Source organism: Hemitrygon akajei, chromosome 19 (assembly GCF_048418815.1).
Source record: "Hemitrygon akajei chromosome 19, sHemAka1.3, whole genome shotgun sequence".
NCBI lineage: Eukaryota > Metazoa > Chordata > Chondrichthyes > Myliobatiformes > Dasyatidae > Hemitrygon > Hemitrygon akajei.
The window spans coordinates 61,247,940-61,274,703 of NC_133142.1; the positions used below are offsets into that span (position 1 = coordinate 61,247,940).

Here is a 26,764-nt window from a genome sequence, read left to right on the forward strand (position 1 = left end):
GGAGGTTGAGGGGCAACCTATAGATGTTTATAAGATTATAAGAAGCATAGACAGGGTAGAAATGTCAAGAACTAGAAGATATGCATTTAAGGTACGAGGTAAAATGATTACAGAGGTGAACTTTTTTTTTACATTGAGTGGTGGGTGCCTAAAACAGGCTGATAGGAGGAGTCATGGTAACGAGCCTGTTAGATAGGCACCTCAGCTTACAGAGAATGGAGGATTAGTTTTATTTGGCATTATATTCAGTGCAGACATTCTCGGCACTGTACTTTACTGTTATAGAATCATAAAGTCATAGAACACTGCAGCACAGAAACAGGCCCTTTGGCCCATCTAGTCTATGCCAAACTATTAACCTGCCTAGTCCCATCGACCTGCATCGGTCCATACCCTGCCACACCCCTTCTTTCCATGTATCTATCCAAATTTCTTTTAAATGTCGAAATCTACTGGTAGCCCATTCCACACTCTCATCACCATCTGAGGATGAAGTTCCCCCTCATTTTGCCCTTAATCCTTTCACCCTTAACTTGTGACCTCTAGTTCTAGACTCATCCTTTCTCAATGGGAAAAGCCTGGTTGCATTCACCCTATCTATACCACTCATAATTTTGTATACCTCTATCAAATCTCCCCTCAATCTCCTACATTCCAGGGAATGAAGTCCTGACATATTCAATCTTTCTCTATAACTCGGTATCTCAAGACCCATCAAGATTCTTGTAAATTTTTTATGCAGCTTTTTAATTTTATTGATATCTTACCTGTAAGTAGGTGACCAAGACTACCAACAAAACAATACTCCAAATTAGGCATCAACAACATCTTATACAATTTCAACAAAATATCCCAATTCCTGTATTCAATACTTTGATTTATAAAGGCCAATATTATGCCAAAAGCATATATTATGACCCTGTCTACCTGTGATGCCACTTTCAAGGAATTATGGATCTGTAATTCTAGAGCCCCCTGTCTTACCGCTCTCTTCACTACCCGACAGCTCACTGTATAAATTGTACCCTGGTTTATCCTTCCAAAGTGCAATAGCTCACAGTTTTTTGGATTCATTTCACCTGTGATTTTTCCAGCTGGTCTAGATCCCTCTGCAAGCTCTGATAGCCTTCCTCACAATCTATTACGCCCCCAATCTTGTTTCATGTAATCTTGGTTAACCCCCTCCACCCCAAACACAGCCATACAGACTGACGAGTTCACAATACCCCACCAAGATAGGACTGCTGAGTCTTTCAAAGGCAAAGGAGGTAGAGCATGCTTCATGATCAGTTCCTTGTGGTGAACAAATCATATGGTGCTGCCCACTTCTGTTTACCAGACCTGGAATACCTTGCAATCAAGTGTCGTCCATTTTATCTACCACAGGAGATTTCAGCAATCATCCTGGTAGCAGTGTACATCCCACCACACACCAGTGTAAACCAGGCTCTGGACAAAATGAGCGATGCAATCAATCAACAAGCATGAAACAGCCTGATATATCCAACGGGCAGCGGAGTGAGAGGGTAGGAGAGTGACAGGGCTTTGGCTCAATGGGCTTAGGCAGTAATGGCATGAGGTGAGGTAGGTTTACCTGTGTTCATTGCAGAAAGGAAGTATGTATGTGAGGCCAGGGTTCTGTGCTCAGTGTCAGATGTGGGAGCTCCTGGAGTTTCCCAGCCTCCTGGACAGCCATATCTACACCTGGTGTGTCAAGTTGCAGCTCCTGAGGGATCGCATTAGGGAACTGGAGATGCAGCTCGATGACCTTCATCTGGTCAGGGAGAGCGGGGAGGTGATAGAAAGGAGTTATAGGCAGGTGGTCACACCGGGGCCACGGGAGACAGACAAGTGGGTCACAGTCAGGAGAAAGAAGTGGAAGAGTCAGGTACTAGAGAGTACCCCTGTGACTGTACCTCTTGACAATAAGTACTCCTGTTCGAGTACTGTTGGGGGGGGGGGGGGGAACAGCCTACCTGGGGGAAGTGGCAGTGGCCGTGCCTCTGGCACAGAGTCCAGCTCAGAAGGGTAGGGAAAGGAAGAGAAAGGCAGTAGTGATAGGGGACTCTATAGTTAGGGGGACAGAGAGACGATTCTGTGGACATAGGAAAGAAACTCGGATGGTAGTCTGCCTTCCAGGTGCCAGGGTCTGGGATGTTTCAGATTGCGTCCACGATATCCTGCAGTGGGAGGGAGAACAGCCAGAGGTCGTGGTACCTATTGGTAACAATGACATAGGTAGGAAAAGGGAAAAGGTCCTGAAGGAAGTTGAGAAGCAGGACCGCAAAGGTAATAGTCTCAGAATTGCTGCCTGTGCCACACGACACTGAGTATAGGAATAGAATGAGGTGGAGGATAAATGCGTGGCTGAGGCATTGGAGCAGGGGGCAGGGATTCAGATTTCTGGATCATTGGGACATCTTCTGGGACAGGTGTGACCTGCACAAAAAAGACAGGTTGCACTCGAATCCCAGGGGGACCAATATCCTAGCAGGGAGGTTTGCTAAGGCTACTGGGGAGAGTTTAAACTAGAATTGTTGGGGGGTGGGAACTGAACTGAAGAGACTGGGGAAGAGGCGGTTGACTCACAAATAGAGAAAGCTTGGAGACAGTGCAAGTGGGAGGATTGGCAGGTGATAGAGAAGGGATGCGCTCAGACCGAAGGTTTGAGATGTGTCTATTTTAAAGCAAGGAGTGTTGTGAACAAAGCAGGTGAGCTTACAGCGTGGATCAGTAATTGGAGATATGATGTGGTGGCCATTACAGAGAATTGGAGGGCTCAGGGACAGGAATGGTTACTTCAAGTGCCAGGTTTTAGATGTTTCAGAAAGGACAGGGAGGGAGGCAAAAGAGGTGGAGGTGTGGCACTGTTGAACAGAGGTAGTATCATGGCTGCAGAAAAGGTGGACATCATGGAGGGATTGTCTACGGAGTCTCTGTGGGTGGAGGTTAGGAAGGGGTCAGTAACTCTACTGGGTGTTTTTTATAGGCTGCCCAATATAACAGGGATGTCAAGGAGCGGACAGGGAAACAGATCTTGGAAAGGTGTAATAAGAACAGAGTTGTCGTGGTGGGAGATTTTAACTTCCCAATTATCGATTGGCATCTCCCTAGAGCAAGGAGTTTAGATGGGGTGGAGTTTGTTAGGTGGGTTCAGAAAGGTTCCTTGACACAATATGTAGATAAGCCTACAAGAGGAGAGGCTGTACTTGATTTGGTATTGGGAAATGAACCTGGTCAGGTGTCAGATCTCTCAGTGGGAGAGCATTTTGGAGATAGTGATCATAATTCTATCTCCTTTACAATAGCATTAGAGAGAGATAGGAACAGACAAGTTAGAAAAGTGTTTAATTGGAATAAGGGGAATTATGAGGCTATCATGCAGGAACTTGAAAACTTAAATTGGGAACAGATTTTCTCAGGGAAAGGTATGGAAGAAATGTGGGAAATGTTCAGGGGATGTTTGTGTGGAGTTCTGTATAGGTACGTTCCAATGAGACAGGGAAGTCTCATTGGAACCGTGGTATACAGGAACCATGGTGTACAAAGGCTGCAGGAAATCTAGTCAAGAAAAAAAGCTTACAAAAGGTTCAGACAGCTAGGTAATGTTAGATATCTAAAAGATTATAAGGCTAACAGGAAGGAGCTTAAGAAGGAAATTAGGAGAGCCAGAAGGGTCCATGTGAAGGCCTTGGTGGGCAGGATTAAGGAAAATCCCAAGGCATTCTACATATGTGAAGAGCAAGAGGATAAGACGTGAAAGAATAGGACCTATCAAGCATGACAGTGGGAAAGTGTGTATGGAACCGGAGAAAATAGCAGAGGTACTTAATGAATATTTAACTTCAGTATTCACTATGGAAAAGGACCTTGGTGATTGTAGTGATAACTTACAGTGGACTGAAAAGCTTGAACATGTAAATATTAAGAAAGAAGATGTACTGGAGCTTTTGGAAAGCATCAAGTTGGATCAATCGCTGGGACCAGATGAGATGTACCGCAGGCTACTGTGGGAGGCGAGGGAGGAGATTGCTGAGCCACTGGCGATGATCTTTGCATCATCAATTGGGACGGGAGAGGTTCCAGAGGATTGGAGGGCTGCAGATGTTGTTCCTTTATCATGAAAGGGAGTATGGATAGCCCAGGAAATTATAGACCAGTGAGTCTTACTTCAGTGGTTGGTAAGTTGATGAAGAAGATCTTGAGAGACAGGATTTATGAACATTTGGAGAGGTATAATATGATTAGGAATAGTCCGCATGGCTTCGTCAAGGGCAGGACATGCCTTACGAGCCTGATTGAATTTTTTGAGGATATGACTAAACACATTGATGAAGGAAGAGCAGTAGATGTAGAATATATATGGATTTCAGCAAGGTATTTGATAAGGTACCCCACGCAAGGCTTATTGAGAAAGTAAGGTGGCATGGGATCCAAGGGGACATTGCTTTGTAGATCCAGAACTGGATTGCCCACAGAGGGCAAAGAGTGGTTGTAGACGGATCATATTCTGTTTGGAGGTTGGTCACCAGTGGGGTGCCTCAGGGATCTGTTCTGGGACCCTTACTCTGCGTGATTTTTATAAATGACCTGGATGAGGAAGTGGAGGGATGAGTTAGTAAATTTGCTGATGACACAAAGATTGGAGGTGTTGTGGATAGTGAGGATGGCTGTCAGAGGTTACAGCGGGACATTGATAGGATGAAAACTGGGCAGATGGAGTTCAGCCCAGGTAAGTCTGAAGTGGTTCATTTTGGTAGGTCAGATATGATGGCAGAATGTAGTATTAATGGTAAGACTCTTGGCAGTGTGGAGGATCAGAGGGATCTTGAGGACCGAGTCCATCGGACGCTCAAAGCAGCTGCACAGTGTGACTCTGTGGTTAAGAAGGAGTGTGGCGTATTGGCCTTCATCAATCGTGGAATTGAGTTTAGGAGTCGTGAGGTAATGTTGCAGCTATATAGGACCCTGGTCAGACCCCACTTGGAGTACTGTGCTCAGTTCTGGTCGCCTCACTACAGGAAGGATGTGGAAGCCATAGAAAGGGTGTCGAGGAGATTTACAAGGACGTTGCCTGGATTGGAGAGCATGCCCAATGAAGACAGGTTGAATGAACTTGGCCTTTTCTCCTTGGAGTGACAGAGGATGAGAGGTGACCTGATAGAGATGATGAGAGGCATTGATCGTGTGGATAGTCAGAGGCTTCTTCCCAGGGCTGAAATGGATGCCACAAAAGGGCACAGGTTTAAGGTGCTTGGAAGTAGGTACAGAGGAGATGTCAAGGTTAAGTTTTTTTTTCAGAGAGCGGTGAGTGTGTGGAATGGGCTACCGGCAACGGTGGTGGAGGTAGATACGATAGGGTCTTCTAAGAGACTTTTGGATTGATACATGGAGCTTAGAAAAATAGAGGGCTATGGTAATCCTAGTCATTTCTAAGGTAGGGACATGTTTGGTACAGCATTGTGGGTCGAAGGGCCTGTATTGTGCTGTAGGTTTTTCTATGTTTCGATGTTTCTATTAGTATTGTCCAGGTACCCTTACATGGGGTACCTTATCAAATACCTTGCTGACTATTAATATTGTCCAGTATTGTGAAGAGGCAATGAGATTGCATCTGCCTAGACCTGTTCTTCTTGGGCACTGATATAATTGTTGCTCTGTTGAAGCAGGTGGGACTTGCTTCTGTTGCAGTGAGAGTTTGAAAATGTCATAATTCTGCAGGATTTTAACCAAGCCAGCTTGAAAAAGTCTCTGAATGATTATTAACAGATCATTTGTAGTACCAGAAGAACCAACAGACTGGACCACTGAAACATCACCATCATGAGCGCTTGCTGTGCTATCTTTGGAAACACTGATCATTTGCCTGTACTTTACTCCCTGAGTATAGGCAGACTGAAGACTGCAGCACCAGTAAAGAGGACCATGAATGTATGGACAAGAGGGATACATGAACCTTTACTGGACTGCTTTGTATCGGTGTATTCAAGGATTCAGCTTCGAGTCTGAATGAATCAGAATCAGAATCAGGGTTATTATCACTGGCATGTGTCATGAAATTTGTCAACTTAGCAGCAGCAGTTCAATGCAATACATGATAATATAGAAAGAAAAAAATAAATTAAAATGTAAATCAATTACAGTAAATATATAGTATAATGAATACATTAAAATAGTGCAAAAGCAGAAATAATATATATTTTTAAAAAGTGAGTTAGTGCACATGGATTTGATGTCCATGTCCAGGGAGTACACCACAGCTGTCCATTAAAATCTCTGTGGTTGACTGTGTGCCTGCGAGAACATACCGTACGTACCCAAATCAAAAGCCAAGGATGAACCCAGAAGGTTCATCATCTGCTAAGAGCTAGAGCTGTGGCATTCAAGTCTGATGGCCCAGGTATGTACAAGAAAACCAGGTGCAAGGTGGAGAGCTATCTCAAAACCAAAGGAACAATTCTGAACAGGTTTGGAGGCAGAATTGGTTGTGCATCAACTGTGATAAGGTTTGCAGGCCATTACGTCCTACAGAGCAAAACCTAATATCATGAATGGCAGTGATGCTTCACTTCCAGTTGAGTTCAATGCCCTTTATGCTCACTTTGAAAGGGAGAATAAAACTACAGCTATGAGGATTCCAGCAGTACACAGTGACCCTGTAATCTCTGTCTCAGATGCCGACGTCGGACTGTCTTTTAAGAGGGCTCTGAAAACCTGTGCCAACCAACTAACAGGGCTGTTCAAAGACATTTTCAATCTCTCACTGCTACAGATGGAAGTCCCCATCTGCTTCATAAGAGCAACAATTACACTAGTGCCCAAGAAGAGTAGGGTGAGCAGTGAAGTCCAGTAGCATTCATGTCTATGGTGATGAAGTGCTTTAAGAGGTTGGTTATGGCTAGAATGAACTCCTGCCTCAGTAAGAACCTGGACTCTCTGCAGTTTGCCTCTCAGCACAATAGGTCTATGGCAGATGAAATCTCATTGTCTCTTCACGTGGCCTTGGACCACTTGGACAATACTAATACTTATGTCAGGCTGCTGTTTATTGACTATAGCGCATTTCATTTATTATCAAAGTGTAGCCCCCTGGCTAGCCTCAGGCTCACTCAGCTCGCTTCCGTCTAGGGGGAGCAGCCTTTGGCCCTGCCAAACTGGATAATCAGCTTGTGTGGATGCTGTGTGATGTCCCCACCTCGCCAAATAACTAAGTGATTAATAACGATACAGTATGTATGAAGGAAAAGACAATAAAGAAAAGGCACCAAACTTATCAAAGTTCAAACCACTTCGTGCATAACCATTGGAACTCAATGAATGAAGTCATCTGGCCACTACTCAATCCCCTCAGACCTCCTCGACTCATAGCTCAGGACCACTCGAAGTGATCAACCAAGCACCCACCTGTCTGTCTTCGTCTCCTCTCCTCGCTGAACCTCCTGGCCCTAGACCCCCGCTCAGGGTCCGTTCCATCGCCCAGCTTACAGCATCACGTCCTCTCTCTCTCACCCCCTTGCGCCGACTCCCCAAAATGCCCACCAACAATCAGCTTACAGACCCAGGAGAAAGAATAACATTAATCCCAATTGGTTAACAAATGAATACAATTCACGATATCAGTAATTTTAACCCAAACAAACTGCAAGAGAAAGCATCTATCATAACAAAGAAGCATTCCTACTTTTAACAAAACAAAGAAGCCATTTTGATTAACATACACAGTAACAAAAGAACCCCCTTACACAAAAAAAACACAAAAGAAGAAACCTGCTTACAAAAGTATACAACTTTGAAATTCTTCTTCTCCAAGATTGCCATGATACTAAGAAGGAAAAGAAAGGCAGCATGACATCAACCCCCAAATACCTGCTCCATGGGCAAAAAAATGAACAAAAATGGAACAGGCACATTGACCCCCAAATCCCCCTCCCCAGCACAGAAAAAGAATGAGAAAGATTGGGTGAAAAATACTGGATAGAGAAAAAGCCATGACCCCAAAAAACGTCCACAGACCAAGTCCACATCCAAAATGCAGAAAACCTGAACAACACTCCCTCTCCTTCTCCATAGCAGAGCGATCTCACCAGCAATAAAAGGCAGGCAGTAGGCATTTCAGTCTCACTCTTCATTTTAATAGGCAAGCAATGGAAGCTTTAATCGACAAAATGGAATTGAACATTGGCTCACAGCCTTCTTGCCACGAGGTTACGGTACGCTGCCTCTGCCTCCCAGAATCCCCCCGGAGACTGCAGAGCGCTGAAACACACAGATGATCTCCAAACTGCAAATTACAAGCTCCAGCAGTTTCAGAATCACATTCAAGATGTAAAACAAATGTAAAAGACATAAAATAAGTGAAATATATGGTTTCATGGTCTATCCAGAAAATGTCAATCGAAGGAGCATTGCATGCAGGTGCCATCTCAGCTGGGAATCATCTGGACCCAACATTTCAATGCAGCTACAAAAAAAGCATGGTAATGGCTATTTTTCATTAGGAGGTTAAGGAGATTTGCTACGTCTTTCACAAATTTCTATAAATGTATCATGGAAAGCTCAGCATTAAAAAACATCATTTCTGCCACCTCCAACGGGATCCCACTACCAAGCACCAAGCACATCTTTCCCTGCCCCCTTCTTTCTGCTTTCCGCAGGGATCGCTCCCTACACGACTCCCTTGTCCATTCATCCCCCCCATCCCTTCCCACCGATCTCCCTCCTGGCACTTATCCTTGCAAGTGGAACAAGTGCTACACCTGCCCTTACACTTCCTCCCTCACCACCATTCAGGGCCCCAGACAGTCCTTCCAGGTGAGGCGACACTTCACCTGTGGGTTGGCTAGTGTGGTATACTGTGTCCGGTGCTCCTGGTGTGGCCTTTTATATATGGAGAGACCCAACGCAGACTGGGAGACCGTTTCGCTGAACACCTACACTCGGTCTGCCAGAGAAAGCAGGATCTCCCAGTGGCCACACATTTTAATTCCACGTCCCATTCCCATTCTGATATGTCTATCCATGGCCTCCTCTACTGTCAAGATGAAGCCACACTCAGGTTGGAGGAACAACACCTTATATACCGGCTGGGTAGCCTCCAACCTGATGGCATGAACATTGACTTCTCTAATTTCTATTAATGCCCTTCCTCCCCTTCTTACCCCATTACCCCATCCCTGACATATTTAGTTTTTTTTGTTTCTTTCACTCCTCCCTTTTTTACTTTTTCTCTCTCTGTCCATCACTCTGCCTGTTCTCCATCTCCCTCTGGTGCTCCCCTCCCCCTTTCTTTCTCCCTAGGCCTCTCGTCCCATGATCCTTTCCCTTCTCTAGCTCTGTATCTCTTTTGCCAATCACCTTTCTGGTTCTCAGCTTCACCCCACCCCCTCGGGTCTTCTCCTATCATTTCGCATTTTCCCCTCCCCCTCCTACTTTCAAATCTCTTACTATCTTTCCTTTCAGTTAGTCCTGACAAAGGGTCTCAGCCCGAAACGTCGACAGTGCTTCTCCCTACAGATGCTGCCTGGCCTGATGTGTTCCACCAGCATTTTGTGTGTGTTGCTTCCTACAGTTTTGATTGGAAAGCTTCAGAACCTTGGTTTCTGTACTTCCCTCTGCAATTGGATCCTCAACTTCCTAACCGGAAGACCACAATCTGTGCAGATTGGAAATACCATCTCCACCTCACTGACAATCAACATCTGAGGGATGTGTGCTTAGCCCATTGCTCTACTCTCTCTACACCATTGACTATGTGGCTAGGCACAGATCAAATGACATCTGTAATTTTTCTGATGACACAGCTGCTGTTGGCAGGATTTCAGATGGTACTGAGAGGGCATACAAGAGCAAGTTATATCAGCTAGATGAGTGGTGTCGGAGCAACAACCTTGCACTCAATGTCAATAAGACCAAATAACTGATTCTGGACTTCAGAAAGAGTAAATCGAGGGAACACACACCATTCCTCAGAGAGGGATCAGAAGTGAAAAGAGTGAGCAATTTCAAGTCCCTGGGTGTTACTACCTCTGAAGATCTAACCTGGACCTAACATATTGATGCAGTTACAAAGAAAACATGACAGCAGCTATATTTCATTAGGAGTTTGTGGAGATTTGGAATGTCACCAAAGACACTTGCAAATTTCTACAAATGTACCATGGAGAGCTTTCTAACTGGCGGTATCACTGTCTGGTATGGGGGGGCAGTGGAGGGGGGTTACTACTGCACAGGATTGAAATAAGCTTCAGAGAGTTGTAAACCTAGTCAGTTCCATCATGGGCACTAACCTCTTTAGTATCCAGGACATCTTCAAGGAGCGATGTCTCAAAAAGGCAGAATCCATTATCATTGACCCACCCCCCCAATCACTCAGATCATGCCTTGTTCTCAGTACTACCATCAGGGAGGAGGTACAGAAGACTGAAGGCACATGCACAACAACTCAGGAACAGCTTCTTCCCCTCTACTATCTGATTTCTGAATGGACATTGAACCCATGAACATTACTTCACTACTCTTTTTATTTCTATTTTTGTACTACTTATTTAATTTAACTATACTTACTGTATTTCTTTTTTTCTATTATTATATACTTCATTGTACTGCTGTCACAAAGACAACAAATTTTGCAACATATGCTGGTGATATAAAACATGATTCTGACTTTGATTCTGATTCTAACCTGGTATCCTTGCTTTTATTCTGACAGGAAATACAAATTCTGTATTTTCAAAATTTCACTTTTGAATGCCTCCCACTTACCAAATACATCCTTATCTGGAAACAACCTTCCCAACATACACTTGCTAGATCCTTTCTGATACCATCAAAATTTGTCTTTCTCCAATTTAGAATCTGAAACCAAGGACCAGACCTATCTTTCTCCATAGTTATCTTGAAACTAATGGAATTATGATCTGAAGATCTAAAAAGGTATACAGTGTATTGGCCTTCATCAATCATGGCATTGAGTTTAAGAGCCGAGAGGTAATGTTGCAGCTATATAGGATCCTGGTCAGACCCACTTGGAAAACTGTGCTCAGTTCTGGTTGCCTCACTAAGGGAAGGACGTGGAAACAATAGAAAGGGTGCAAAGGAGATTTACAAGGATGATGCCTGGATTGGGGAGCATGCCTTATGAGAATAGGTTGAGTGAACTCAGCCTTTTCTCCTTGGAGCAACGGAGGATTAGAGGTGACTTGACAGAGGTGTACAAGCTAATGAGAGGCATTGATCATGTGTATAGTGTTACGTTCCCCAGTAACCGGGTAGTTTTCCAGCAAAGATAGATGGATCCACCGAAGCCTGATGCTACTATTTTCAAACGTTTTTATTTATAAAGGGGCACAAACGTATGGTTAATACAAAACATTCAGATCATATACGTCGTCACAACTCAATCTAAAGCACAGGTATAGTAATAATCAATCAGAAATAAGCTCTACAGTTGTCTAGGGGTAATGTAGATATATATTGTTTACTGGATATTTAAAAGTCTTTTTGCGGTCACTGCAGTTCCACCCGCTGCCGTTGTCGTGTGTCGCGTTGGTGCACTTTTGTTAGAAAGAGAGAGAGAGAATGAAACATTTACCCGACAGGTTTTCCAACCTGTAGGAGGTAGTCGGAAGTCTCGTTGGGGAATGGACTCTCATCTGTGGCTTCCCCTGTAGCTAGGCCGTTCTTCCGTGGTGAGGTCGCCAATCCCAGGCAAGGGAAGGACGCACACGAACCCCACCACCGGCTGTCGCTCTCTAAACGCAGTCGCAGGAATTCTCGCATATCTTCTGGTGCGTCTGGCGCCCCGCCTCGGCAGCCCACCTTTTATCTGGACTGGCAGGGTTGTAGATGTCTATCAGGGTAGGGGGGCGAGGCAATCCTTCCCCCATCACCCATCTCACATTGCCCTGAGATTTTGCACGTAGGCCAATTCCTTATCCCACAAAGGTGTCTCCCAAGACAATGGCTATGTCCGAGGCTTTTGTCTTGTTGAGTGACCAGCCCACTTTGCCCGAGGGCTTTATACGTGGTTTTCATGAGACAATAGTCAAAGAGTCGCTTTATTCTGCTTCCCTGCGGAACGTGGTCTTCAGCACGTCTCCCTCTCTCTCTTGGGTCATTTGACCCCCCCTTGACTAGGGCTCTTGCGAATCTCACAAAGGAGGGGGCTGGGGTCATAACAATAGTAAGAGGCTTTTCCACAGGGCTGAAATGGCTAACACAGGAGGGCATAGTTTTAAGGTGCTTGGAAGTAGGTACAGAGGACATGTCCGGGGTAAGTCTTTTATGCAGAGAGTGTTGAGTGCATGGAGTGGTCTGCCAACGGCAGTGGTAAAGGTGGGAACAATAGGGTCTTTTAAGAGACTCCTGGATGGCTACATGGAGCTTAGAAAAATAGAGGGCTAGGGGTAAAGCCTAGGGAGTTCTAAGGTAGGGACATGTTCGGTACAGCTTTGTGGGCCGAAGGGCCTGTATTGTGCTGTATGTTTTCTATGTCATCTATATTCCCTTACACCTGCCAGCTGCCCTCTCTCACCCCCTAACAGAAGACCCAGTATTGCACTCTCTAGTTAGGACATCTAAATATCGCTTAAGGAAATTTTCCTGAAAAGATTTGAAAAACTCTATTCCATCCAGCACTTTTACAGTATGGGAGTCCCAGTCAGTATTTGGAAAGTTAAAATCACTTACTATCATGACCTTAAATTTATATTTCTTACAAATGTCTGTGATCTCTCTTTAAATTTGCTCCTCTAAATCCTCTAAATCTAAATAGGGTGGTCTATAATAGAATCCCATTTATTCCTCAGTTCCACCCATATTACCTCAGTAGGTAAGCTCTCTAGTCTGAATACTGCTGTGACATTTTCCCTGACTAGTCAAGCCACCTCTTCCCCTTTAATCCCTCCTGCTCTATCAAATCTAAAACAACAGGACCCTACAGTACTGAGCTGCCAGACCTGCCCCTCTAGCAACCAAGTCACATAATGGCTACAATGTCATAATTCCATGTGCTGATCTATGATCTATGATCTAAGCTCATCCACTTTTCCTACTTGCAGTGAAATAGACACAACTTGGAATATTATTCCCATCTCTATTGCCTAAGAGTATTATCATTACCACAATGGGGGGGGGGGGGTGTATGAACCACAAGATTGTTAATCATACACTCCTCCCCACTTGTCCAAAACCTTGTCATTTCCTCTGATTTCAATAACCTGATACATACAGATCCAGTTTTAGATTTTACATCAGGTTTTAGACCAGAATTTAATTTCTCAATTGGCCCAGAGTTTTGCTGTTGTTATATCTGATATTCCTGTCTTCTCAGACCTGGATTAATGACCTGGATGTGGGGGTAGAAGGGTGGGTTGGCAAGTTTGCAGACAACACAAAGGTTGGTGGTGTTGTGGATAGTGTAGAGGATTGTTGAAGATTGCAGCAAGACATTAATAGGATGCAGAAATGGGCTGAGAAGTGGCAGATGGAGTTCAACCCGGAGAAGTGTGAGGTGGTACACTTTGGAACGACAAACTCCAAGGCAGAATACAAAGTAAATGGGGTGTTAGCTTTCATAAATCGAGGGATAGAGTTTAAGAGTCGCAATGTAATGATGCAGCTCTATAAAACTCTTGGAGTACTGTGTCCAGTTCTGGTCGCTTCACTATAGGAAGGATGTGGAAGCACTGGAAAGGGTACAGAGGAGATTTACCAGGATACTGCCTGGTTTAGAGAGTATGGATTATAATCAGAGATTAAGGGAGCTAGGGTTTTACTCTCTGGAGAGAAGGAGGATGAGAGGAGACATGATAGAGGTGTACAAGATATTAGACAAATAGACAGAGTGGACAGCCAGCGCCTCTTCCCCAGGGCACCACTGCTTAATACAAGAGGACATGGCTTTAAAGTAAGGGGACGGAAGTTCAAGGGGGATATTAGAGGAAGGTTTTTCACTCAGAGAGTGGTTGGTGCATGGAATGCACTGCTGAGTCAGTGGTGGAGGCAGATACACTAGTGAAGTTTAAGAGACTACTAGACAGGTATATGGAGGAATTTAAGGTGGGGGGTTATATGGGAGGCAGGGTTTGAGGGAAGGCACAACATTGTGGGCAAAAGGGCCTGTAATGTGCTGTACTATTCTATGTTCTATGTTCAGGAGGTTCTGTCCAGATCATTTCCTTCCAATCCATTAACACTGCAGTCATTCCATCCTTTCGATTTCATTCAAGGAATCCAAGGCAGCTCAGAATCTGACTCCTTATGTCACGAAGGGTCTGGTATGCAGAACTCCTGAAAGCTTCAGGCTATCCATAATCCAAGAGAACTCCACTGAACTCCACTGAAATGATTTTATGATTGGGTGTTTTAGAAATTCTTCCTTGGTTTGAGGAGCTGGACTTTTTCATCCTTCTCACATTTAAAGGTGAAATTTTGAGGGTACAGAATCTTTATGTTCCTGTTAGGTTGAATGGAAAGGAAAGTTTGAGAGAACCATGGTTTCCAAGGGATATTGGAAATGTGGTTTGGAAAAAGAGAGAGATCTACAATAAGTATAGGCAGCATGGAGTAAATGAGGTGCTCGAGGAATATAAAGAATGTAAAAAGAATCTTAAGAAAGAAATTAGAAAAGCTAAAAGAAGATACGAGGTTGCTTTGGCAAGTAAGGTGAAAATAAATCCAAAGGGTTTCTACAGTTATATTAAAAGGAAAAGGATAGTGAGGGATAAAATTGGTCCCTTAGAGAATCAGAGTGGACAGCTATGTGTGGAGCCAAAAGAGATGGGGGAGATTTTGAACAATTTCTTTTCTTCGGTATTCACTAAGGAGAAGGATATTGAATTGTGTAAGGCAAGGGAAACAAGTAGGGAAGTTACTATGATGATTAAAGAGGAGGAAGTACTGGCGCTTTTAAGGAATATAAAAGTGAGTCCTGACAGGATATTCCCAAGGACCTTGAGGGAAGTTAGTGTAGAAATAGCAGGGGCTCTGACAGAAATATTTCAAATGTCATTAGAAACGGGAATGGTGCCGGAGGATTGGCATATTGCTCATGTGGTTCCCTTGTTTAAAAAGTGTTCTAAGAGTAAACCTAGCAATTATAGGCCTGTAAGTTTGACGTCAATGGTGGGTAAATTAATGGAAAGTATTCTTAGAGATGGCATATATAATTATCTGGATAGACAGGGTCTGATTAGGAACAGTCAACATGGATTTGTGCGTGGAAAGTCATGTGTGACAAATCTTATTGAATTTTTTGAAGAGGTTACTAGAAAAGTTGACAAGGGTAAAGCAGTGAATGTTGTCTATATGGACTTCAGTAAGGTCTTTGACAATGTTCCGCACGGAAGGTTCAATCTTTAGGTGTTAATATTGAAGTAGTAAAATGGATTCAACAGTGGTTGGATGGGAGATGCCAGAGAGTAGTGGTGGATAACTGTTTGTCAGGTTGGAGGCCGGTGACTAGTGGTGTGCCTCAGGGATCTGTACTGGGTCCAATGCTGTTTGTCATATACATTAATGATCTGGATGATGGGGAAGTAAATTGGATTAGTAACTATGCAGTTGATACTAAGATAGGTGGCGTTGTGGATAATGAAGTAGGTTTTCAAAACTTGCAGAGAGATTTAGGCCAGTTAGAAGAGTGGGCTGAAAGAGTTTAATGCTGATAAAATAGGATATGCATGGTAAATGGTAGGGCATTGAAGAATGCAGTAGAACAGAGTGATCTAGGAATAATGGTGCATAGTTCCCTGAAGGTAGAATCTCATGTTGATAGGGTGGTGAAGAAAGCTTTTGGTGCGCTGGCCTTTATAAATTAGAGCATTGAGTATAGGAGTTGGGATGTAATGTTAAAATTGTACAAGGCATTGGTAAGGCTGAATTTGGAGTATTGTGTATAGTTTTGTCCACCAAATTATAGAAAATATGTCAACAAAATAGTGAGAGTACAGAGAAGATTTACTAGAATGTTACCTGGGTTTCAGCACCTAAGTTACAGGTGAATACGGGGAGAAAAAATGAGGTACGAACGCAAGTTAGCCAGGAATATAAAGGAAGATAGCAAAAGCTTTTTTAGGTATGTGAAGAGAAAGAAGATAGTTAAAAACTACGTTGGGCCCTTGAAGAATGAATTGGGTGAAATTGTTATGGGAAACAGAGAAATGGCAGAAGAATTTAATGAGTACTTTAGATCTGTCTTCACTAAGGAAGACACAAGCAATCTCCCAGATGTATGGATGGGCCAAGGACATAGGGTAACAGAGGAAATGAAACAGATTGACATTCGGAAGGAAACGGTGATGAGAAGACTGATGGGACTGAAGGCTGACAAATCCCCAGGTCCAGATGGTCTGCACCCTAGGGTACTAAAGGAGGTGGCCCTGGAAATTGTGGATGCATTGGTAATCATTTTCCAATGTTCCTTAGATTCAGGATCAGTTCCATAGGATTGGAGAATGGCTAATGTTATCCCACTTTTTAAGAAAGGAGGGAGGGAGAAAACAGAGAACTATCGACCTGTCAGCCTGACATCGGTGGTGGGGAAGATGCTAGAGGCCATTATTAAGGATGAAATAGTGGCATATCTAGATAGCAGTGATAGGATTGGGCCGAGCCAGCATGGATTTACCAAGGGTAAATCATGCTTGACTAATCTGTTGGAGTTTTTCGAGGATGTAACCAGGAAGTTAGACGGGGGAGATCCAGTGGATGTAGTGTACCTCGATTTTCAGAAGGCATTTGATAAGGTCCCACATAGAAGATTGGTGGGTAAAATCAAAGCTCAGGGCATCGGGGGGAAGGCATTGACATGGATAGAAAACTGGTTGGCAGATAGAAAGCAAAGGGTAGCGGTGAATGGGTGTTTCTCGGAATGGCAGGTGGTGACTAGTGGGGTGCCACAGGGCTCGGTATTGGGACCACAGCTGTTTACCATTTACGTTAACGATTTGGATGAAGGCATAGAAAATAACATCAGCAAATTTGCTGATGATACTAAGCCTGGTGGCAGTGTGACATGTGATGAGGATGTTAGGAGAATTCAGGGTGACTTGGATAGGCTGGGTGAGTGGGCAGATACTTGGCAGATGGCGTTTAATGTGAATAAGTGTGAGGTTATCCACTTTGGGAGTAAGAACAGGAAGGCAGATTATTATCTGAACAGTATAGAGTTGGGTAAGGGAGTAATACAAAGAGATCTCGGAGTCCTTGTTCATCAGTCACTGAAGGTGAATGAGCAAGTGCAGCAGGCAGTGAAGAAGGCTAATGGAATGTTGGCCTTTATTACAAAGGGAATTGAGTACAAGAGCAAGGAAATCCTCTTGCATTTGTACAGAGCCCTGGTGAGACCACACCTGGAGTATTGTGTACAGTTTTGGTCTCCAGGGTTAAGGAAGGACATCCTGGCTGTAGAGGAAGTGCAGCATAGATTCACAAGGTTAATTCCTGGGATGTCTGGACTGTCTTACGCAGAGAGGTTAGAGAGACTGGGCTTGTACACGCTGGAATTAAGGAGATTGAGAGGGGATCTGATTGAAACATATAAGATTATTAAGGGATTGGACAAGATAGAGGCAGGAAATATGTTCCAGTTGCTGGGAGAGTCCAGTACCAGAGGGCATGGTTTGAGAATAAGGGGTAGGTCATTTAGGACAGAGTTAAGGAAAAACTTCTTCTCCCAGAGAGTTGTGGGGGTCTGGAATGCACTGCCTCGGAAGGTAGTGGAGGCCAATTCTCTGGATGCTTTCAAGAAGGAGCTAGATAGGTATCTTATGGATAGGGGAATCAAGGGATATGGGGACAAGGCAGGAACTGGGTATTGATAGGAATTGATCAGCCATGATCTCAAAATGGCAGTGCAGGCTCGAAGGGCCGAATGGTCTACTTCTGCACCTATTGTCGATTGTCTATTGAAAGATTGAACAAGTTAGGTCTTTATTCTTTGGAGCGTAGAAGGTTGAGGGGGGATTTGATAGAGGTACTTAAAATTATGAGGGGGATAGATAGAGTTGACGTGGATAGGCTTTTTCCATTGAGAGTAGGGGAGATTCAAACAAGAGGACATGAGTTGATAGTTGGGGGCAAAAGTTTAAGGGTAACATGAGGGGAATTTCTTTACTCAGAGAGTGGTAGCTGTGTGGAACGAGCTTCCAGTAGAAGTGGTAGAGGCAAGTTCGATATTGTCACTTAAATTAAAATTGGATAGGTATATGGACAGGAAAGGAATGGAGGGTTATGGGCTGAGTGCAAGAAGGTGGGACTAGGTGAGAGTAAGCGTTCAGCATGGACTAGAAGGGCTGAGATGGCCTGTTTTCATGCTGTAATTGTTATATGGTTATATGGTTATTTAGTGTGCTCCATCTTTTTAAATAACCCATGAAATTTGATTTGAAGTTTGGATTCTGCTGCTGCCATTGATTTAATCCAGCCACCATCCTATGGTTTATTTATAAGAGCTTTCTCACGTAGGAGGAGCTCAACACACAGCCATTCACTCAGTCTTATTGACAGACTCAATGGTGTTCACATGCAGCCAATCAGAAGCCTGACTGACTGACTCTCTAAGTATATAGGCAGCCTCCAACACCATCACCATTTGCAATACATTAATTACTATGTCACCAAAGAAAGCATCAGCAGGCCCTGGAAAAAGTGGCTCCCGAGCAGTGGGAGTTAGGGTGGTCCCTTCACAGAGCCAAAGGATGTCCTTTACAGGTAGGGGCGGAATGGTGGTGTGTGTTCTCTGCACAGCAGCTGTTTTGGTGGAGAACTCACTTAATCCAAAGATTTACATTTAACTGCACCTCTTCAGTTGGTGCTCCTAGTTATAAACTGGAGTGACACTGGTTTATGTCATTATTGGTATGAGTTAGTCTCCATGAATTTTGTTTTTGAATTATTTTATTCTGAACCTCTTATATTTACTGTTTTGATGCAAGTATTTGTAAGTGTTGTCTGCTGGATGATTATAAATTGCTCCTTGGCATCCAGGACAGCTATGTCAACTCTACATGTTTAAGGAACTATTTATTGATAAGTTCCTAAATAAGTTCACCCCATCCAACTTGATTGTATTCTGTTCTACCTTAATGAGTTCTTGTTGATATCATTTTACTCTGAAACCAGTTGAGCTTAAATACTATAAATATCACTTGCCTCCAGTTAAAAAAACACTCTGGTTGATGTTCCTTTCAAGAGCAAAAATTAAATGCTCTATGCTCTTCTTGATTGGAGTTAAGTGACTACTTTGCCCAAACCTCATTGCAGTGAAGCTGTATTAGTATTTGAAATGTATTGACTTCTTGGAATCTCTCTCATCTAAGCTTAGACATGAGGCTGATCTTCAGTGTTCATGCTTCTCACCAATTCCTAGACTCCTAACAGCTTTCCCAACTACTCATCTTTGAATAAGTGTTTCTGTTCCATAGTTGCTGGATTTTACTCTTATTACTCATAAAACTAGCAGGCAATATCAACTTTAACATTGTGCCAAAGCCCCAGTCCTTGTTATGTTTTCTGTTCCAGGGGTGAGTAAGAGGACTAGTGGTATGTTGTACCACTTGCAGCATAGACGCCCTCCCACGATACAAATGGTGGTTAAAGCACTGGAGAGAAGCAACGATCGCAGAGGTACTTCAGTACCTGCTATAAAGAGCTACATTCTCTCAGCCTACCCCACAATGAATCCTATCACCCTCAAGTACAGTCTAAAGAAAGCTCTGAGTGTTGGCCTTGAAAAAGGTATTCTCATCAGGCCTGCAAACTCAAAAGCAACTGGTGCTACAGGACGATTCAAAGTAAGTACAGACCTTTAACTAGCTGCACCCATTCCCCAGATGGGTGAATGGAAACTTTACAAAATGACTGCGGGGAAAATTTCAGTCAGTCAAATGGTGAATTCCCTTTAACTTGGCCTGAAGCTATGACTAGTCTGGATCCTTGTTATTCAATCAGCAGCCAATTTGCTTCAATCTAATCTTATCCCCAATGTAATTTGCTATTTACCAAAGTTGTGTCCTGACAAAACTTTGTTGATTTTTTTCAGCTGCTTGTATGCTGAATATAACAGATATTCAATTGTTATAGTAGTTAAATTTAGCTTTGAACAACACCAAGCCTCCCACCCAACTCTATAGCATCTGTGCTTCTCTGGAACTAACTTGTCTTAACTACTTCAACATTCAATCATTCAATGGATTTCCTACTTTGAAGTGTCTATACACATGATCAGTTTCAAGTCAAGTGAAGTTTATTTTCATTTAACTATATGTATATAACAATGTTCCTTGTTGAAACTGAAATACAAATTATTCCTTGTTACAGTCGCAACTGCACTGACTGTTATGGGTGGGGCTAAGCAGGAGAGAATGAGCAGAGTAGGTGCAGTGGTTAGAATCACTGCCCCACTGATCATCATTATCCTGTGATGCAAGGGTTTGCTACCTTTTTATACCATGGACCAATACCATTGTGCACCCCAGGCTGGGAACTCCTGCTGTGATGGGATGTGGATACTATCAGTGATCCACTGAATGTGGGTCTTTGACCCTACTGCCTGCCATATGCACTCTGGTGGTAGAAGCTTGATGCCCTTCCATGCAAAATACTACTTAGGGCTGAAATATTTCCCTATTGAGCATCCAGACTTTGGTCTACAACTGACTTCACCTTGGATGAAGTACTGGTCTTTCAGTCCATGGCGTACTGACTTTTAACCTACTCTAGATCAATCTAACCCTTCCTGCTATATAGCCCTCCATGTTTCTATCATACATCTGTCTCTGTACTGTTTCTTCTCGGAGGTGGTCTCTAGCTGAGTAAGAAAGACGCAAGGCCACTCGACCCCTCATGTTCTGCCATTCTGTACAATGATGGCTGATCTAACTGCAGCATTACTTTCCTATATTAATTCCATATTTCTGGATTCATTTGATGTCCAACATCAACCGGTGTATTTTAAACATCGTTACTGAGCCGCCAGTGATGTAGTTGAGAATTTCAAAGGTTCACCAGCCTGTCAGTAGAAGTGTGACCTGATTTCAGTTCTGAATGACTGGCTGACTATCTCTAAACTGAATGCTTGTTCCTGCCTTCCTGGCTGGGGAGCTGTTACCCTGTTCTTTGCTATTAAGCCCTTTAAGAATTGAGTCAGCTGGGGCTGGATCTCTCATCGCCTTCCTGCTCATGAAAAACCTTCCTGCCTGTCATTCAAACAAGAGGCATTAGTTGCATAAGGGGGAATCCATTTAAAGCTGGAGTGTGGGAACTTATTCTGAGGGTCGTGAATTGCTGAATTTCATACCTTGGGGTTAGTTTAGGAGTACTTAATAGGATGCAGGTTTTCTAAAAGAATGCCCCATTGAGGGCAATGGAGAGCTTGGGAATTTGGGGCAAATTACAACTTATTGAATGGGAGACTGGAGAATAATGTAGTATGTGCTGAGTGATTCTGGATTAATGCCTTTTTAAAATGCCCAGCAGAGGGTAAATGCTGTCAACAAAACTTTGTCCCTGACAATGTTTCAGCTGTTTCCTTGTTTAGCACTGCCCACCAACTTCTAGCATCATAAATGCTTTCTGATGCATTTAATTTCAGAAGTCTCCAAGTAAATTGTATAATTTTGAAGTTGAAACAATTTTGCATGCTTTACCTGAAGTCCTCTGACTTGTCTTCCTCAGCTTGCAGCCAAAACCACTGTGAAAGCTGGCGAGAACAGCAACCCCAATGTAGGCTCTGCAAAAGCTGATGTTAAGCCCAAAGTTCAGGCAACTGGAGCTGATAAACAATCAGGTAATGATATTTTCTGCTTGGTTCCTTCTGCTCAACTAAATTTGTTCAAATACATGAGCTAAATTTGCACTATTTTTGGCCTAGTCCTTCATGTTACTTGTTTGAGCTGGGTCTGTCTGGGATCTTATGCTTGGATGTGTCCTCTTCCCACCTGGAAGTGGATGGGCTGGTAACTTCAAAATAGTAATTTAACCTATTGTTATTTTAAAAAGCTATACCAGGATAGCATGTCCAGAGCACATGGAGTACAAGGTTTTTTTTTTGTGCCATACTCTGCCAGAGCCTTGGCAACCACTTTTTTTTTGCCAACTGGTTGTCTTGGAGGAAAAATTCTGTGAGTGGTCCTCCATGTCCTTCTCATAGCGCAGTTGCTTTTTGTTTTTTTTTGAGGCCGGGTTGTGAGCGCGACACTCAACCCAGCATGGATGGAAAGCGTGCCTGGGAGCGGCCCAATTAGGTTCGAACTCAGGAACCTTCACTTCAGAGTCTGGCGCTGAGGTCACTGCACCACCAGGATAAAGGTGCTTGTAAATAGTGACATGAGTAGGTGGTGTGGTGAAGGCAAGCCTGCCATATGGCTAGGACATTGATTATAGGAATTGGAATGCCACATTCTGTGATTAGATTGTGTGCCTTTCTGGTTGCTATGTTATAGGAGGGGCATGATTAAGTTGAAGTTTAAAGAAAAGATTCAGAGGATACTTTGGAAGTCATGGTTGTAGGGAGCAAGTGGATAGGCTGGGTCTGTTTCCACTAGAGGAAATGGTTCAGGTGTAGTATGATGCAGGTATATAAAACTAGAGCATGAATACCTGGAGTTTTCCCATGCTGCGACTTCTAAAGTTAGAGGCCATGGGTATAAGTGCAGGGAAGAGGCCTAAAGGGGATCTGAGATTAAATTTTCCCATGGCCTCCTTAGGATAACCTAACAGATCCCTGTATTAACCAGCAGCCAAGTGTAGTCTTGGTTACTGAGTTGCTGCTAACAACATTTTTGTGGACACAGAATGATGCGGATATTCTATAATGGAGTTCTGAGAGCCATACTGTCCTGAGGTATGCAGATTTATCTGGATGGTGAATTGTACTTTAAATCCAAAGGCCAATTCCAAAGTTCAGGTCTAATCCACTGGTAGAAGTTGAATTATCTGACTTTGAGCCTCCTATTTACCATCACCACAGATGGTTGTGTGGCTGCACAATCAATGCTAAATGTTAACAGACATAACTTCAACACTCAGCTCTTTTGTACTTCAACTCCCAATGTTACTTCATAAAGAGCTCCTAACCAGCTTCAATTTTTAAAATTTTTTTTTTTGGGCAGAGAACAAGAAGCCAAAGAAGTCTGCAGAATTTTCCAAAGGAAAAGGAGCAGTATCTGCAAAGGTAAGTGGTGATGTTTAATTGTCCTTGGTATCTAAGCTATCTCCCAAAAGGAGATCTGGCCTTGTCAACTTCTGCTCACCTGATTCTGGTCCATCAGCTTCTGGGCTGTAAATGAGATTGGGTGCTTGAGCTTCATTAGTGATGCCACATCCCAATTGATGCCCCTAATACAATCTTCCCCAAGCACTATTGCAGCGTGAAAGCAAATAGTACCAATGCAAATACTGGTGCCTTCTACCAGCAAGAAAACATTTCAAAGCCCAAAAACCATTTACTGATGGGGAATAGGTGACTGTTCATGATCGGGTATGCCAAATTGGTGGGGGTTTCTAATGGAGAAGTAGTCACAACCTAAGGAGGTAATTCTAAAGTGTGTAGCAACCTGTTGGACAATAAATCTCAAATGTTGTGGGGGCTAGATTACTAGAGGTGTTTTAGAGGATAATTTTCTATATAACCATATAACATAACAATTACAGCACGGAAACAGGCTATCTCAGCCCTTCTAGTCCATGCTGAACACTTACTCTCACCTAGTCCCACCTACCTGCACTTGGCCCATAACCCTCCATTCCTTTCCTGTCCATATACCTATCCAATTTTACTTTAAATGACAATACCTGCCTCTACCACTTCTACTGGAAGCTTGTTCCACACAGCTACCACTCTGAGTAAAGAAGTTCCCCCTCATGTTACTCCTAAACTTTTGCCCCTTAACTCTCAACTCATCCTCTTGTTTGAATCTCCCCTACTCTCAATGGAAACAGCCTATCCATGTCAACTCTGTCTATCCCCCTCATAATTTTAAATACCTCTATCAAGTCCCCCCTCAACCTTTTATGCTCCAAAGAATAAAGACCTAACTTGTTCAACCTTTCTCTGTAACTTAGGTGCTGAAAACCCAGGTAACATTCTAGTAAATCTCCTCTGTACTCTCTCTATTTTGTTGACATTTTTCCTATAATTCGGTGACCAGAACTGTACACAATACTCCAAATTTGGCCTTACCAATGCCTTGTACAATTTTAACATTACATCCCAACTCCTATACTCAGTGCTCTGATTTATAAAGGCCAGCATACCAAAAGCTTTCTTCACCAACCTATCCACATGAGATTCCACCTTCAGGAAACTATGCACCATTATTCCTAGATCACTCTGTTCTACTGCATTCTTCAATGCCCTACCATTTACCACGTATGTCCTATTTTGATTATTCCTACCAAAATGTAGCACCTTGCACTTATCAGCATTAAACTCCAACTGCCATCTTTCAGTCCACTCTTCCAACTGGCCTAAATCTCTCTGCAAGCTTTGAAAACCTACTTCATTATCCACAACACCACCTATCTTAGTATCATCTGCATACTTACTAATCCAATTTACTACCCCATCATCCAGATCATTAATGTATGTGACAAACAACATTGGACCCAGTACAGATCCCTGAGGCACACCACTAGTCACCGGCCTCCAACCTGACAAACAGTTATCCACCATTACTTTCTGGCATCTCCCATCCAGCCACTGTTGAATCCATTAATACAATTCATTAAACCATTAATCCATTCAATACCTAATGATTGAACCTTCTTAACTAACCTTCTGTGTGGAACCTTGTCGAAGGCCTTACTGAAGTCCTTATAGACAACATCCACTGCTTTACACTTGTCAGCTTTCCTAGTAACCTCTTCAAAAAAAAATTCAATAAGATTTGTCAAATATGACCTTCCACACACAAATCCATGTTGACTGTTCCTCATCAGACCCTGTCTCTCCAGTTAACTAAATATAACATCTCTAAGAATACTTTCCATTAATTTACCCACCATTGACATCAAACTTGCAGGTTGATAATTGCTAGGTTTACTCTTAGAACCCTTTTTTTAAAACAATGGAACCACATGAGCAATATATCAATCCTCCGGCACCATCCCTGTTTCTAATAACATTTGAAATATTTCTGTCAGAACCCTTGCTATTTCTACACCAACTTTCCTCAAGGTCCTAGGGAATATCCTGTCAGGACCCAGAGACTAATTCATTTTTATATTCTTTAAAAGTACCAATACTTCCTCTTTAATTGTCATAGTTTCCATAACTCCCCTACCTTACACAATTCAATATCCTTCTCCTTAGTGAATACCAAAGAAAAGAAATTGTTCAAAATCTCCCCCATATCTTTTGGCTCCACACATAGCTGTCCACTCTGATTCTCTAAGCGACCAATTTTATCCCTCACTATCCTTTTGCTGTTAATATAACTGTAGAAACCCTTTGGATTTATTTTCACCTTACTTGCCAAAGCAACCTCGTATCATCTTTTAGCTTTCTAATTTCTTAAGATTCTTTTTACAGTCTTTATATTCCTCAAGCACCTCATTTACTCCATGCTGCCTATATTTATTGTGGATCTCTCTTTTTCCAAACCAAGTTTCCAATATCCTTTGAAAACCATGGCTCTCAAACTTTTAACCTTTCCTTTCAACCTAACAGGAACATGAAGATTCTGTACCCTCAAAATGACCTCCATTTCTCTATTACATCCTTCCCATAAAACAAATTGTCCCAATCTAAGACATTTTCTAAGGCATCTTCATTCTGATCGTAGATTTTTCATGAGGGTTAGATTTACTTTTTTTTTGGCAACTTCATGAAGTTGAAGGCAAGCGGTACATGCCATGAAAGAAACCTGGGCAGTTAAACTTGTTCCTAATGGTAGGGCAGAACTAAAGTGCCTAATCAACATGTACAAACAAGCTGGAGGAACTCAGCAGGTCGGGCAGCATCTGTGGAGGTGAACAGTCAACGCTTCGAACCAAGACCCTTCATCAGGACCCAACGTCCTGACGAAGGGTCTTAGTCCGAAACATTGACTGTTCACTTCCACAGATGCTGCCTGACCTGCTGAGTTCCTCCAGCTTGTTTGTACATGTTGATTTGACCACAGCATCTGCAGTGTATTTTGTGTTTGCTAAAGTGCCAAATCCTGCTCCTATTTTCCTGTTTGTTGTGTGACTTAAGTGCAATTCTTATTGATTAGAATGTTTCATTAAACATTGTTCTCCTGATTTGAAGGCATCAGGGAAAAGCCAATCAACAGAAGTGAAGAAAGTGCCCAAGAAGTCAGTTGATAAAACATCAAAACCTGAAGGGAAGAATGAAGTGAATAAAAAGCCTAGTCAGCCTTCTGGAACTAGAACAACAGATAAAGCTGTGAAAAAGAAAAGTGGACTTTCAGAAGCCTTGCCAAATAAAACTTCAAAAAAGTAGTCTTCTAACCCCGTAATGAAGAAGGCTTAATGAGCCAAGACAGGAAAGGAAGAACCAAGCAAATCTCAGCCCAGCTCCAGGTGAACCTCCAAGAAATTTTGATGGCAAGAGCACCTCTTGAGGCAGGCTCTCTCGGGAATATCAATAGCAGATTTAAAATTGCATGTATTTTGTATTTAATCAATAAAGTTCTAACAAGACATTCTGAACACCAGTCATTGGAAAATGTTCTGTACCTTGGCAGGTTCTCCTAATGATAATCCCATTCCCCTACTGTCTAATCTATAACCAAACTTTTGTAAACAAAGTCTCAGGTCA

At 42.9% G+C, this 26,764-nt stretch overlaps 1 protein-coding gene across 1 annotated transcript; it reads left to right on the forward strand.

Annotated features, from left to right (window-relative positions):
- Positions 1 to 18,610: 18,610 nt before the first annotated feature.
- On the forward strand, positions 18,611 to 26,637 carry LOC140742127 (uncharacterized). The gene is made up of 5 exons (XM_073072938.1): positions 18,611 to 18,711; positions 19,522 to 19,793; positions 21,676 to 21,787; positions 23,112 to 23,173; positions 26,252 to 26,637. Exons 1-5 carry the CDS (start codon positions 18,612 to 18,614, stop codon positions 26,444 to 26,446), a joined length of 741 nt encoding a protein of 246 aa, XP_072929039.1. The 5' UTR covers position 18,611; the 3' UTR covers positions 26,447 to 26,637.
- Positions 26,638 to 26,764: the final 127 nt, after the last annotated feature.